Source organism: Poecile atricapillus, chromosome 3 (genome assembly GCF_030490865.1).
Source record: "Poecile atricapillus isolate bPoeAtr1 chromosome 3, bPoeAtr1.hap1, whole genome shotgun sequence".
NCBI classification, from domain to species: Eukaryota; Metazoa; Chordata; class Aves; order Passeriformes; family Paridae; genus Poecile; species Poecile atricapillus.
In genome coordinates, this window is record NC_081251.1 from 46,661,979 (window position 1) to 46,675,728 (window position 13,750).

A 13,750-nucleotide genomic window follows, 5' to 3' on the forward strand; every position below is an offset into this window, starting at 1 on the left:
GCTCTTGCCCTTTGCAGAGAACACTGACTTTAGCTTCACTGAAACAGTGAAGAAGGCAATGTATTCTCCATTGTGAATACATTGGTTATGCAATGCTGAATGTTATCTGAGAGTCAGAGGCAGGCAGGCAGATATATAGATGATAGATAGATAAGCAGATAAGTAGATAGATAGCTAGCTAGCTAGCTAGCTAGCTAGATTTCTGCCCTACGGCGTTTGTAACTCAAGGCTTTATTTGCAATGATCTTAAACAGTCTGAACCAGGTCATGGGAGAGAAAATTCAGTTTCTTTCACACAGTAAAAGCAAACCCACTGCAGTGGGAGCAGGTAGACCTAAGTTCTAGACAGCACAAGGAGAAGGAAACAGGAAGGACCTGATGCAGAAGCAGTACTCTAAATCTTTCTGTGAGACAGCAGTGACTAAAGTGGAGAAATATATCTTGCTATCCTTTATTTTTGTCATGCTTTGGAACACTACAGCACAAGAGAAGACAGTCTTTTTAGTATACATTTCTTTAAATTATCTTTTTTTCAGTTATTACAAGTCTACAGTTTTGGTGTTCTTTCCAGAGTTTACACAAATGTTTTTTAGAATGTACCACACAGACCAAAATCCATTATGAAAACATATTGATCATCAGTCTTACTTCTTATTAGTTTAATGGGAGAGAAATCACTTCAAGGCAATTTCCCCACAATTCTAAATCCATACCCATTCTTTAACTGCTGGTTGCTTTGTATTCTGCCACCACTCATTTATCAGGTACAGCACAGCCTGTACAGTACCCTGCTAATAACAACTGGAACATTTTGGACAGAGTGTAGAAGTGTGGATACACACTGCTTTGCAATAATGATCAGAACTGAACAATTAGATCCTCAGACAGCCATGATGAAGCATATTTACCCTTGATGACAGAAGTAAAAATTGCCTGAAATGCTGCAGAAGTGCTCTGAAACAACATAACACAGTTTTGTATGTTGACCTTCAAATGTGTGCCATATCAATTAAAATATGGTTAAGAAAACCTATTTGTCATTTACTGACCTTATCAGTAAATCACAGATTCTTGACCAAATTTAGCAAACCTTCCATCAAAATGCACACTATATTTTTAAACTCCTTATTGTTTCAGATTTTTAAGGAGGAAAACCAGCAATTTGTCTTTCTATGTTTGGATGGAAAAAATGCTCCCCCCAAGCAGCAACATTTTTTCTTCTGCTTTTCTTCATTTCCATATTCTGGATCTCCTGTGAAAGAGAGGAACTTGTATTTCTTCCCCCTCCATAATTTTTGTTTTTTAACTGTAAGCAGAAACTATCAGTTATTTCTACTTTCTGCAGTGTCATCCCAGTTCTCTTTCGACTCGTTTAGAAGATCTCCTATATTAGGTTTGCTTCATGTCTTGCTGGTAAAAAACAGGAAGCAAAGTATACTGTGATCACAAGAGAGACCCACCACCTGATGAACTCTGCCTGTGATGAGCACCATTATATTAAACCTGCATTACTTTACAAGTGGTGTGGGAAATGTATCTCTAGAACCATGTACGCCTCTTTGGGAACTATGCTGGTAAGAAACAGAATAGGACATTCCTCCTATCTTTCAAATGCATGAGACAACATAAAAAGAAGTCTCCTCTCATCTTCTCTTATCCACTCCCTAACTTTCAGCTGTGATGCAAAGGAGGAAACAGGAGGCCACAGTGCATACACAAAAAATGGCACCATGCACAGGCACAACACACACTTCTCTTGTGATGTGTCCTATGACTTATGAACAGTTAACTTGTAAATGGCAGAGGCAGCACCAGACTCAGCCAATAAAGCAAAACCAGAGAGAAGTCTCCAGCTTTCTTTTTGTTAAGCTGAGATCACAGGAAAGAAAGGAGAAGTCCCTTCCATCTTTATTTCAGTAGGAGGAAAGAGAAGCATACTTCTTGAAGGAGCACTACCTGTCCTAAAGATACAGCATGTGAAGAAGGGAGGGAAATACGAAGCATAGGGGTTGGAAGAGGAAGACAGATGGGGTCAAAACCTTGGACAAGGAGGCCACAAAGCAACAGAGAACACAACAACTTGCATGTATATGGTGATGCATGCAAGCCCACATTTATGGCATGACATTTCTGGGAAGAGCTCACAATTTTCTAATCTTTCTGCTGTAATTCTGTCCAAAAAACAAAAAATCACCTTAAAATAACACTGGTTCTTAGAACCATTTATAAGTGTTATGTATTCCACTTCTGAGTGCACATCTACCAGCTGGCACAGGAATATCTGCACTACAAACACTAGTCCTGTGCAGATAGTGCCTATGCTTTGCATGCTCACTTGAACTTCATGTACAAAAATGTTAAGGGCTACAACCCTGATTTCCTTCACTAGAATTGAAACCCATGTTGTGTGGGACCTCATAGTTGTAGAGAAGGAAGCCTGACTGTGAAATACATGGGGACTCTACCATTGGGAACCATAAAGCTCCCTTTCTTCTTTGAGGACCCATTCATGTGTATCCCAAAATCAGTAACCTGAGGAAGAGCTTATGTCAGGATGATGACATATTAACATATTAATAACTTTGCTGATCTAATTGCTTGGTTCTGCATCAATTACAGTGCAGATAGAGTTGTCCTGCAAGACATGAATGGTGACTCAGCCTTTGAGAACAAGAGCAGAGGCATCTGTCCCAAAGTGAAGAGATTGTTCAGCCATACTGCTACAGTAGAGCAGTAAATCTTTGTGATCTTTGGAGGTTTTAAGAAACTTCTGACTACAACACTTACTGTTCCTCTTACCACAGACATTGAAAATCTTCAGATGCAATGGTCAAAAATTTTTCTGTACATCCTTCAGTACCTCTGAAGACTATACCCAGAGGCATTATTTTGTAACTAGTGTACCATCTCTATTTGAGCAACCAGGGAAATTGAGTAACAAGGTTCATGCAATCCATTATTAATCCTGAAGAATAAATTTGAGAGCTTTGTGCTGAAAAAATAAACTTATGAGCATTGGTGGCCTATTTATATTTAAACTGTCGTGTGATCCTGTTTTAATATATGAACTATTTAAAGAATCACCAAAGTTCAACTGCCAACAACTTTCAGCTGAAGACACAAATTTTTTTCTTGTGTTTTCTTGTCTCTGGGAGGACTCTATAACTCAGTTCTTTTCCAAACATGTCACAAGTATTGAAAGCATCAAGAGTACACAAATATTCAAACCTCAAGGAAGGAGTGCCCTGAAACATATTCTCCTGGCCAGGCACACAGGATAACTACAAAAAAGATGATTCCTGTGCTGGGTATCCTCAAAGATTCAAGTAGCCCAGTATCACATCCTGTCACATACTCAAAGGCAGATGCTTCAGGATGGGGGGTAGCAGTTATTGATACTCCCCCTACAACTCTTCCAGCTTCTAACCATTTGCAGCTTCCTGGACCAGACATTATTTTCACATATATCATAGATCCCAATGGATTTTTCTTGCAAGAATTTGTCTGCTTTTAAAGTAATGTACACTTAAAGCATTTGTACTATCTTGTGACAAGGAACTCAAGAGTTCAGCACTGCTGAGATTAAAAATCAAAAATCAATAAACTTCTATTCTGTAGCTGCCACTTGTTAACTTTACTTGATTTCTGGTTCTTGAATTGGAACAGACCATGAAAACTAAATCTCTATTTCCCTTTATATCCCTCAATATTTCATAGGCTTTTACCTTTCCTACACTATTTTGTCTCTTCTGGAATCCCAAATTACTAAATTTCTATATACATTTGGATTGTCCTTCTCATCTTTACCAGTTCCCCATATCCACTTTAATGAGGGGGAAGGTTATGGGGAGGCTACAACTTCAGTATTTGAGCTACATGCACACTATAGAGTTTTACATTTACATTCATTGCTTTGTATTTTCCTTGCTCCATAATTCCTAACATTTGCTTTTGCAAAACAACAGGCTCAAGTTTTTAATAGAATGGTCACAGTAATGGACTTCTTATTTCATAGTGATTTAATTCCTGTACAGATCTTTGGCAAGAGCCCTGGGAAAAACAGCTTTTTCAACTGTTTTGATTTTTAACATCTCCTTCATCCACATCACCTTGATGACTGCAAAGAGCTACAACAAATTTTTGAGACAGTTTTCCATTTTACAAAGTCATCCTGACTCTTCTCAGGTGTGACAGCACATTTATTTAGCTGTTCACTAACTCCATTCTTCAGAATGATGGCTTCTATTGATTGGCTAAGTATAAACACTAGGGTTACCATTCTCATCAAGTTTTCTTGCCAGTCTAAACAGACATTTTTTCCAAATGCATCAGGAAAGCATCAGCATTTGGGCCCAATAAAATTTGCCCAAAGTACAAGAATGGTCATTAAAAGTGAGAATTTTATTACAAAGCTGCTGTCCAGGACAATTGCTGCTCAGGAGCAGTTTTATGTTCTTGTATTCCAGCCTGAGAAACCACAAATGATAATTATGGTAGGTAATCTGAATGACTGGAGCCAAGGAAAGCAAAAGAAGGTTTGGTAGCAGAAGCACCTGCAAGAACTGAAAATTTAACACACAACTACAGAATCTAAGTCTGGGTTCATGAATACAAGAGACACACAGAAGTGGAATATGCCAGGAATTTGAAAATTCAGAAAACACCAGAATCTCAGTGTTATTTCTAATTTTTTTTGAGGGGTGTGTGTGTGATTATACTATTAACAACATAGGAGCAAGAATAAAAAAGAAAATATCTATCTGAAGAAATACTCTGCATTTATTTTTTAAATTTGTTCATAGATTTCAACTTGCTTCCACTGGAACTAAACTGAAGCCCTAAACAAATAACTTACCTGGCACACGAGAAATCATCTGGCATAAATCAACATTCAATGCCGCAGCCCTCTGTAAGAGATAACCCCAGGAATGCATCTGGACTTCATAGCCTAGCAAAATGTCTGGGTCATATCTAGAGAGGTAGGGGGAAAAGAAAAGATGAGTTTCATATAATTTACAAAAATATTTTTCATGAACAAAGTATAAACAGGATTGCATTCAAATTATGTCGAGTTTAAAAAAGACGCAGTCACAATCAGTTTCTATGAAAGCAGCATCTGGACTAGGAGACAATATTTAAAACAGGCAATATCTTAGGACTTTTAATAACATTCAACGACAAAAATATTTAGAAAGAATATTTTCACTGGAATTTTTTTTTTTTACATACTTCTATTATGTCAGTCTTTACAAACAAAGAACAAAACTGAGGTCTCATCAGTTTTTATTAATGGCATCAGGATGTATTAAGCATAAACTGAAACTTAGTCACTGGCACAAGACAGATGTGCAGTGAAATATAGCCATGCCTATGGAACAGAATTTGCCAGTAGGTTAACTGGAATGTTTACAGATGATGTGTCAGTGTAACTTTGAGTAATCAGAGGGAACTTCAGGCTCTAAATGATAACACTTTTTTGGAAGTTACAATTTGTAGTTGAGTGAGAGTTGTCTAAACTGAAACATAGAGAAAAGCAACCATATCTACCAGTTATCTTTAAATACCTCTTTATTTAAGATAACCTTCTTTCTAGAAGGCACACAAGAAAAACTAATTTTATGCTGTATCTCTTTCTAGCTGGAAAACCTGAAGAAAAGTCAGAATTGACTTAAGACACAATCACTTCCAATAAGGCTCAGAGCAGAGCTCACTAGACAGAAGGATAAACAATGTGGCTTTAAAGACAAAGCACAGGTAGGAGTTAGCTCAAAGGAGTCAGTATCATCTAACTTTTAAGTAGGCACTATCAAAACCAGAAGTCATGATCTGGTGACTTGCTCAATAGCCTTAGAATGGTTTTGTTGGGCTGGGCAGAAAGAGACCAGACAAAGTAACATGAGATATCTGGTATTTTCATAGCAAAAAAAAAAAAAAAAAGGGAAGCTTCACTGGGATAAATAGCTGCTTCTTGGTTAGACTAAATGACCTTTAGTGTATTTTCCAACCTTGATGATTCTGTGATTCTTTCAATGCAGCTAAAAGGTTTTCAGTTCCAGCAGGCAGCATGCGATACAACTGAATGACATCAGGGCAGCTGTCAGGAGGTAGAGGATGGAAGAGAGGCTGAGGATCCTGTACCATAGTCTATGCCCAACCCTACAAAAACATGCAGGCTTGTAGACCTTGGTTTATGGAAGGGAGTAGGTAGGAACCTTGGATTTTGAACAGGAACTCTGTACTCCTTACATCCATGAACACATAAAAAAAATACAAATATTTCCTGACTGTTGAGTACAGAACATCCTTTCCCTGAATACTGAGTTGTATCACACACATTACAAATGAAACTTCAGACTTTATCAGGAAAGTGTCTTCCTTGCTTATGTGTCCTAGCCAAAGGCAATGACAACCCTTTTTGAAGATACTAATTACACTGAGAATAGCTCAAAAAAAGAGCTCCACACTTCTGCCATGGACACCAACCTTCTGTGAAAAATAGTTTAATGCTGGTACTCAGCATGGCTCTCTCTTTATTACAATTTGGGCTTTTGCACCTGCCAGAGGTTGCAAAAATCGCCTTTATTACCTACTTCTACTTGTGAGGGAATGGTTTTGATACAATTTTTGCCTAAAGCATGGGATTCTAAAGTAAGTTTTTGATTTCTACCATTCTACAGAAAAAAAAAAAAGGACTAGCACTTTGAATTTGGGGGATATTTTGCTATCTGCTGTTCACATAGAAAGAATCATTATTTGGTTTTGGATGTGGCAATGATCATCAGGACTGGACGCAGTAAATTTACTCAATATGGAACCCTATTCCACCAGTGGTACAACCCCAAAGATACTTGGAACAACTTATGGACAAATGACTCAAGTGAGACTGTAGCTCATTCCAGCAGCTGAATCAGTGTCAAAAAGAGTTATGACTGCTTGCTGCTCTGCACAACATATAATGATTGTGAAATGATGTTCCAAAATTATTAATAGTTTCATTTCAGCTTTGAATGAAATAAAACAGAATTATGCCATGTTTTAGAATAAACACTATAAAACTTAACATATTTTCAAATTAATTCTTGTAACTAAACTATCATGGTCCTAGCATATTGCAAAACAGTACTTATTAATTAAAATGAGAGAAGCAGTCATTCATTATCATATTTGAAAACTGGCATCACTTAATTCAAAATGGAAAATACTTGTAGACTTTACACAGGACAAGGCATTATACAGATGGGTTCCATGATAGATGCAAATGTCAATCAGAAACTCGTGTAGAACTACTTAAGCGGTACATAAAGCAATATTCATTATGCCAGAAATTTGCTTTCTCTTATAAGCCTGTTCTGAACAGAAACAAGAACTGTTTGGAAGTAGCAAGTTGGTGAAGTTTGTCCTTCACCAGCTGATGAAGGAGAATTGCTTCGGGTTTTAACTTGCCTTTGGGTATTAACTTAAACCTGCCCAAGCAGGTTTAACCTTTCTCACTTCCTACTTAAAAAAAAATTGTGGGCTATTATAATACTACTGCAACTCAATGTATTTAATCAGTTCTGGAGGTAATCTTCCCATTACCTTTTAACCTAATGAACAAAATGACCTCTGCAATCTATCTGCATATAATCTCAAGAACTGTTTCTCTAGTTCTTTCAGTGAAAGTGTTTTTATAGGACAAGACATAAAAACCTTTTAGTTTATGATGTTTTCAGATACATCCTTTTGCTTATATAAACAAATTGTATTTAACTTAAGTATCACATATCTTAACACAATTTTATGTGAATCCACATACAGATTGGAAAGCTTATTAATCAAAATACTTTTAAAAAAGCAGTGCGCTGGTTTTTAACTCAGTCTTGCTTGTCCAGGCCATCAGGGATTACTTGCAATTGCACATTACTGAGTTACAGGCTATCACTTTACAGCACATTACTTTGCTTTTCCATCCCAGCTAGACACCACCCATGTATTAAGGGTAGTGTCTAATTTCAGCTAATTTTGGCATCTCGAGTTTTCTAAACTGGTCTCTAGTGTCACTGAACAAAAAGGCCTCTTTGGTTGAATAATTTTTTGTATTTTAGCCACCTATTGCAGACCAAGATCCTGCCCTGTTTAACTTTCTTGGTGATGAGGATAGCTAATTAGACACTGACAGTGAAGTACAGATGTTTAAGTTTCAGTCAGATGACTTATATAAAGCTATCTAAATGGAAAATCAAGAGTGCCTAGTAAATGGTGAGATTAAATCTTACTGTAAATTCCCTTTAATCACAGTTCTTTAATGTAAGTTGGTCCATATTTAAAACTTGGATCCAAGTGGTATCCTTCTAAAAGAATGAAAACCAATAAAGTACTCCTGGCAACAGAGTTACTCAGATACTGCAGTAAGTTACACATATATGCATTTTGTATGTATATCTGTATGCATTCACAAGTGTATCTCTGAATTATCCCTGAAGGAAAAAAAACTAAAATTAAAATGAAGAATTCCTTTCTACTGAGTAACACCTGACCTCCTGAACTACATATGCGTAAGATCTACCTTTTGCAACAGGTTTAACAGACCTATCAAATTTCTTGCACCTAGTAAGAGACACTGCTGTTTCTTGCTTCTAATTTGCTTCCTGATGAACTATGTCCCAATTTATGCAGCAGAAATGCCCTCTCCTGCAGCCCAATCTGGTGTACTAGTGGTGCAAATGAACCAGTATGACACCTGCTGAGATCTCCTGTGGTATACTACTTGCTATTAGAAAAGAAGAGATGTCTGGAGCTAAAAGAGTAGATTATTCCACATGGGAAAATGAACAGGCAAACCCTAAGCTTAGTTGATGTCAGCTTAGCTGAAGTGTGACTCTCTCACTTTGTCTCTCTCCTTTTCATGCAATGCCACAAAGACAACAGGCTGCGAGCTAAGAGGACGAGTTTTATATGTTTCATCCTCCTGTCTCACAGATTTTACACTACTCTATGAAACTGATCTTTGTCACCAGTTCAAGCTATTTTATTAGAAGAAACTGTAATGAGACCAGCTGTTACACCTGAAAAAAACTAGTAAATTGTAATACTGATACTTGAAAGCTGCTGGCTAGGAGTAACACAACAGGAATAAGAGGTGTGCTTGCCACCACATGCTCTTTTGTTGAAAGGATGGGCCCTGATACTGCTTTGCATGCTGTTGCCAGACTTTCTGCAAAGATGAAAAACAGCATTTATGCTGGCAGGATTTAAACACAACAGCATTAACATTCAACTCATACATGCTGCAGAGAGAAGAAATGCGATTATTTTCCTTTCCACCTAAGTCGTATATGCTGCTATGACATCTCTCTCCCTCTTTCTTATTTGATGATTTCGTGAATGAACACTAAAATTCTCAGTTATACCTTCCCTTCTATTATGTGTCTGCTTTTCCTGACTGCTATTTCTCTTTCAGCTATGATTAAGAGAGAAAAAAAAAAGGGGGGGGGGGGGGGGGAAGTGTGTGGAAAATTATGCCAGACCTATGATACAGACAAAAGCAGTAACTGTGCATAGCAACAGAATGCTTGGTGACTCAAACACATAACTGAAATCTCTGAAAACATTTTTCCAGTTTGCCTTAGACAATAAAAATCCATAAAGTTGAAAAAGGACATTAAATACAGATTTCTACAGGAAAATGTCACTGATGAAGATGCTACTGGCCTGGAAAAAGAAGGTTAGATTAGCACATCTCTATTTTAAGAAGAAAACGTTGCAAGAGCATTTACAGAAGAAGAAATATAATGCACTGTATCCAGACAAAGAAAGTCATTAGCATTATACCTTACAAGAAAAACATTATTAAAAATATTTAAGTATTAAGCATTAACAGTTAATTAATATACAAATGTTAACTCCAAAATGTTTACGTAAAATCTTCCATTATACTCTGTTCATGTAATTTTATCAAAAACTACTTCAATGGAGACAAGGAGATGTGGATGTCTGGTAAGTCTCAAGTAGCAATGAATCTACTAGACTTCTTTTCAAGCCTGCCCTGTTTTCACATCCTCTGTATGTCAGAGACAGGGATTTTGCATTCTCACATGAATTCCCCAAATTTTGCTCCTCTCACACCTGCAGGAACAGCCCTTTTCTGCTATCTGGTAGCATCTGCACTTAACAAGAAATGGAACAATTTGCCTTAAAAGTTAAGGAGAGGCCCAGATACTTAATTTCTCTTTCATGGGAATCCACTGCTCCATCAGGCTTGCACATCTCTAGTTTTCCTATGTTTTAAATCCCCATGCAAACATTCCTGTAGCATTTCCTTCTACCTCTTCCTCCTGAGTCAGCTTTCTTGTGTTAGGGGAGTATGTATGTGTTTACTTTTTTTCCTGCCTTTAAGTTCAGAGAGATGGTTCTCTTACTTCCTCAAGCAGAAAGATTCTTCCATTTTTATTTCCATCTCAGTGCAGCTGACACCTTATGGTCAACAGAGGATTTATTTAAGAAAGCACTTCAGGCAGTACAACAGAATGCTTTAGGACAGCAATACATGCCCAGGCTCCATTTCAAGAAAAAAAAAAAATTCCCCTCTGACAGTTTCAGAGAGCCTACAACTTGGATGTCTCTGCTTCTAGGACATCCCCAGTGGCTGCACAGGATTAGAGGGATGCTGTCTCTCAGCTGCTTTATGCCAGTTTTGAGCTGAAGCCCTTTTTTTTTTTTTTTTGGTTTCCAGAGGATGGCTTACCAAAGAAGGGAAATGTGGACCTATGCAGGTGCAGCTCCCTCTCAAAGTCTAAGACAGCTGTCAGATTACCAAAAACCAATCTAATGATGCTTTTATTTTTTACAAATCTGTACTATTTGTTCTTCCCTCCCTCCTCCAAACTTGTATTTGTGGCTCTTCCCTCCTGTCTGTTTCCAGATTCTCAACCCTCAACCTCAGTATTCCAATACCTTTTAAAGTTGTCTCTGCATAGACTTTAGTACTCACACTTGTAAGTATTTGCATTTCACAGGTCACTCTCAGTAATAATCTCCTAGAAACAGAGGTGCTTATTCTCCTCAATATTTGGATAAATCTATGAATTTTCAGTATTGATGAAATCACAGATCACAATTCCAGAGAAGCAACCAGTTCTTCTTCTGGTCTACCAGAATAAACACAAGATGACTTATCTCTGTTTGCCAAGGGCTCTGAATTAATCAGAGACAGTATCTAGCAATCCATGGTATCTACTTCACGGATGCCAGGGTATTAACCATACTGTGGTCATTCAGATCTAGCACAGCCTAAACAACCTCATAGTGAAGGTATTAACTGTATCCAACTTCAGTTCATCAGTTCCAGAGAACTTTCTGGAGCAATACTCATCTTCAGTGAACACAGAATAACAACTTCAGCTCTGCTATAAAAATTTGGGAAACTTCAGTCACAAAAACCTAGTCAAAGACACTGATGAGCTATGAGTACTGCAGAAATGACAAATTTTCCAATAATAACTTTTCCTTCATCTGTATGCTGGAAAGAGTGACCAAGAATTCTCTATTTGGCTCTTCCAGAGTTTACATGTACTGACAAGAAGTTATAGAATCAACAACTATTTATTTCAACAGCCAGGATGGAAAGAAAACAAAAGGTCTAAACAAAGAAGAAGGCTGGAACTTTAAACAAAAATATCTACTATGTTCCACAATTTCACATATATGGAGTAAGAAGAAGAATTAGGCCAGCTACTAAGAGAATACCTAGAAATAGGAATGAGAATTCTTTAACTGGATTGTGTGAGATAATTCCTCCTGCAGCTGAGATCTTTTTTGTTCAGTGCTCCAACAAGTTGATAAAGTCTGTTCCTGATATTGACAATCTAGAGTGAATAGACAGTCTGTCATTCATTATGCCAGGAATCTGGAATCTGTCTTCCACCCTTCCCTCCTACAGCCCAAGAGGCCAAGAACATGAACCAAAAGCAGGCTGCAGTTATGCTGGGCGTGCTGCTGACTCACAAGAGCCTATTACTGTCCAGCCTAAAGCATGTATCAGAATATAAGATACTGATGCAATTCTCAGCTTGAAAATTACGGTGCTTTTGAGTGTTTCTCCATGAAGTTCAAGCAGTAATGTTTCTTACATATGGCCTGATAGTTTTCTTTCTCTAATGTATCAGACCTACTATTAAGTGCATCTACCAGAACAGCCAAAGTATCTAGCTTGTGCTGGGAGAAAATAACACTAAAAAGATCAACAGAAGATTGTTTAAAAAATAATTACTAATTTTCATTAAAGCTCCTTGTTTGATCATTTTTCATTGAGGAAGTTTTTGCAGTCCACTACTTCTTAATTGCATAGTTTTACCATACTTCCTCCTTCAGTTAAAGCTACTCTAGGCCTACTCTAGGCCTTGTTTTGTGCTTAAGAAATACAAAACATTTACTCCAATAAAATTTCTCTTTTTTTTTGCCCAGGCTACAGAAAATAAACTGGCAAAAAGAGCAGCAAACTATAGATGTGGTCCAAATTTCAAAAACCATCGTTTTTGAGAGTCCACCAGAAATCTGAGAGCTGAGGTGTTTAATTCTAGATCTGGGAGGGAAGTAGACTTAAGAAGATGACGGTAGCATGTTTCTCCACTAAAAAAATCTAACCTTTTATCTTCCAGGAATACAAGTCAACTAACTCAATCTTTGTGGATGAAGTTGCTGCATCAAAAAGATATGCTAGCACATGCTAGAGAAGATCTCATAAGCAGAGATTTCTCAATCAACCTGGTACATTCCATCTTGAAGTATACCAAAATAACATGATTTTTTCATTTTGTAATGCCTTCAGTATGTACAGATAGAGAAGACTTCTGTTCTTCAGTGAGAAACATATATTTTAACTGCTGAGTTCTCTCTACCATATCCTTTCTGTTCTGTCACTTTTTAAACTTCCACACAACTGGTGGAGAATTCTTCATTTATTGTAAGCCTTTCATTTTGAGTAATTTTCCTAAGCTTGATGGAGCACTAGATTTCCAAGAAAGAGAAAAATAATATTATATTCCTTACCTGAATTTTGTCTTCTCTGAACAGGGATCTGCTGCTCTGTCAGGACCCACCCTGTGCTGGTTGCATTCAGCAACTCTTTTTGTATTCTGGCTTCATGGGGTTGGTCAAAGTCTTTCTCATCAGAGGTTTTCTGGTTGGAGAGAGAAAGAATTGCAAATGTACTCTGCCTAGTTTTTTTTTCTTGTGCCTCTATTCCAGCAGGGTGACTCAGAGTTTAGATCTGTTTATTTTCCTTGAAATTTTACAGCTTTACACCTGACAGTAGGGTCTGAAGAGACGTCTGTGGTTCCACCTACGCACCAGGCGAGAGGGCTCCTGAACAGGCTTCTCAGCCTTGGTGGAGATGGGGAAAACCAGCAGTTTTCCTAGTTTGATGGAGCAGGGGATTTCCATTCAGAGAAGACAAAACTAATGAAGGAAACTGATTTTTCAATGAACCCTGATTTTAAACTGCAGCAGTTTCAGTACCGTGCAGGTTTTTTTTCTATCTTGCCTCAGAGATCCTAGAAAACTCTTCCTGTCTGAGGGGTTTTCTATAGCTCTCAGCACTCTATCTACTATTCTGAGAGTTTCAGAGAGAGATGTGTAATGAATTCTGGGGTTAACAGGAAAGTTGTATGTTAAAAAAGATTACTTATATGGCTGATAAGTTTCAAGACTGTAACTCAGCTGCTTAAGAGGATCTGAATGTTCTTGCTGTCAGAGAAAAGGAAAAGCAAAAAAT

The 13,750-nt window shown here is 37.5% G+C and overlaps 1 protein-coding gene across 2 annotated transcripts in view; it reads right to left on the reverse strand.

Moving 5' to 3' along the window:
• Nucleotides 1-13,750, reverse strand: part of REV3L (REV3 like, DNA directed polymerase zeta catalytic subunit) — a 113,653-nt gene that overhangs the window by 19,405 nt on the left and 80,498 nt on the right. For both annotated transcript variants that reach the window (XM_058836354.1, XM_058836355.1), the window contains one exon: nucleotides 4,856-4,971. In XM_058836354.1, the coding sequence (XP_058692337.1) occupies nucleotides 4,856-4,971 (116 nt within the window). The remainder of the gene's footprint in view (nucleotides 1-4,855; nucleotides 4,972-13,750) is intronic.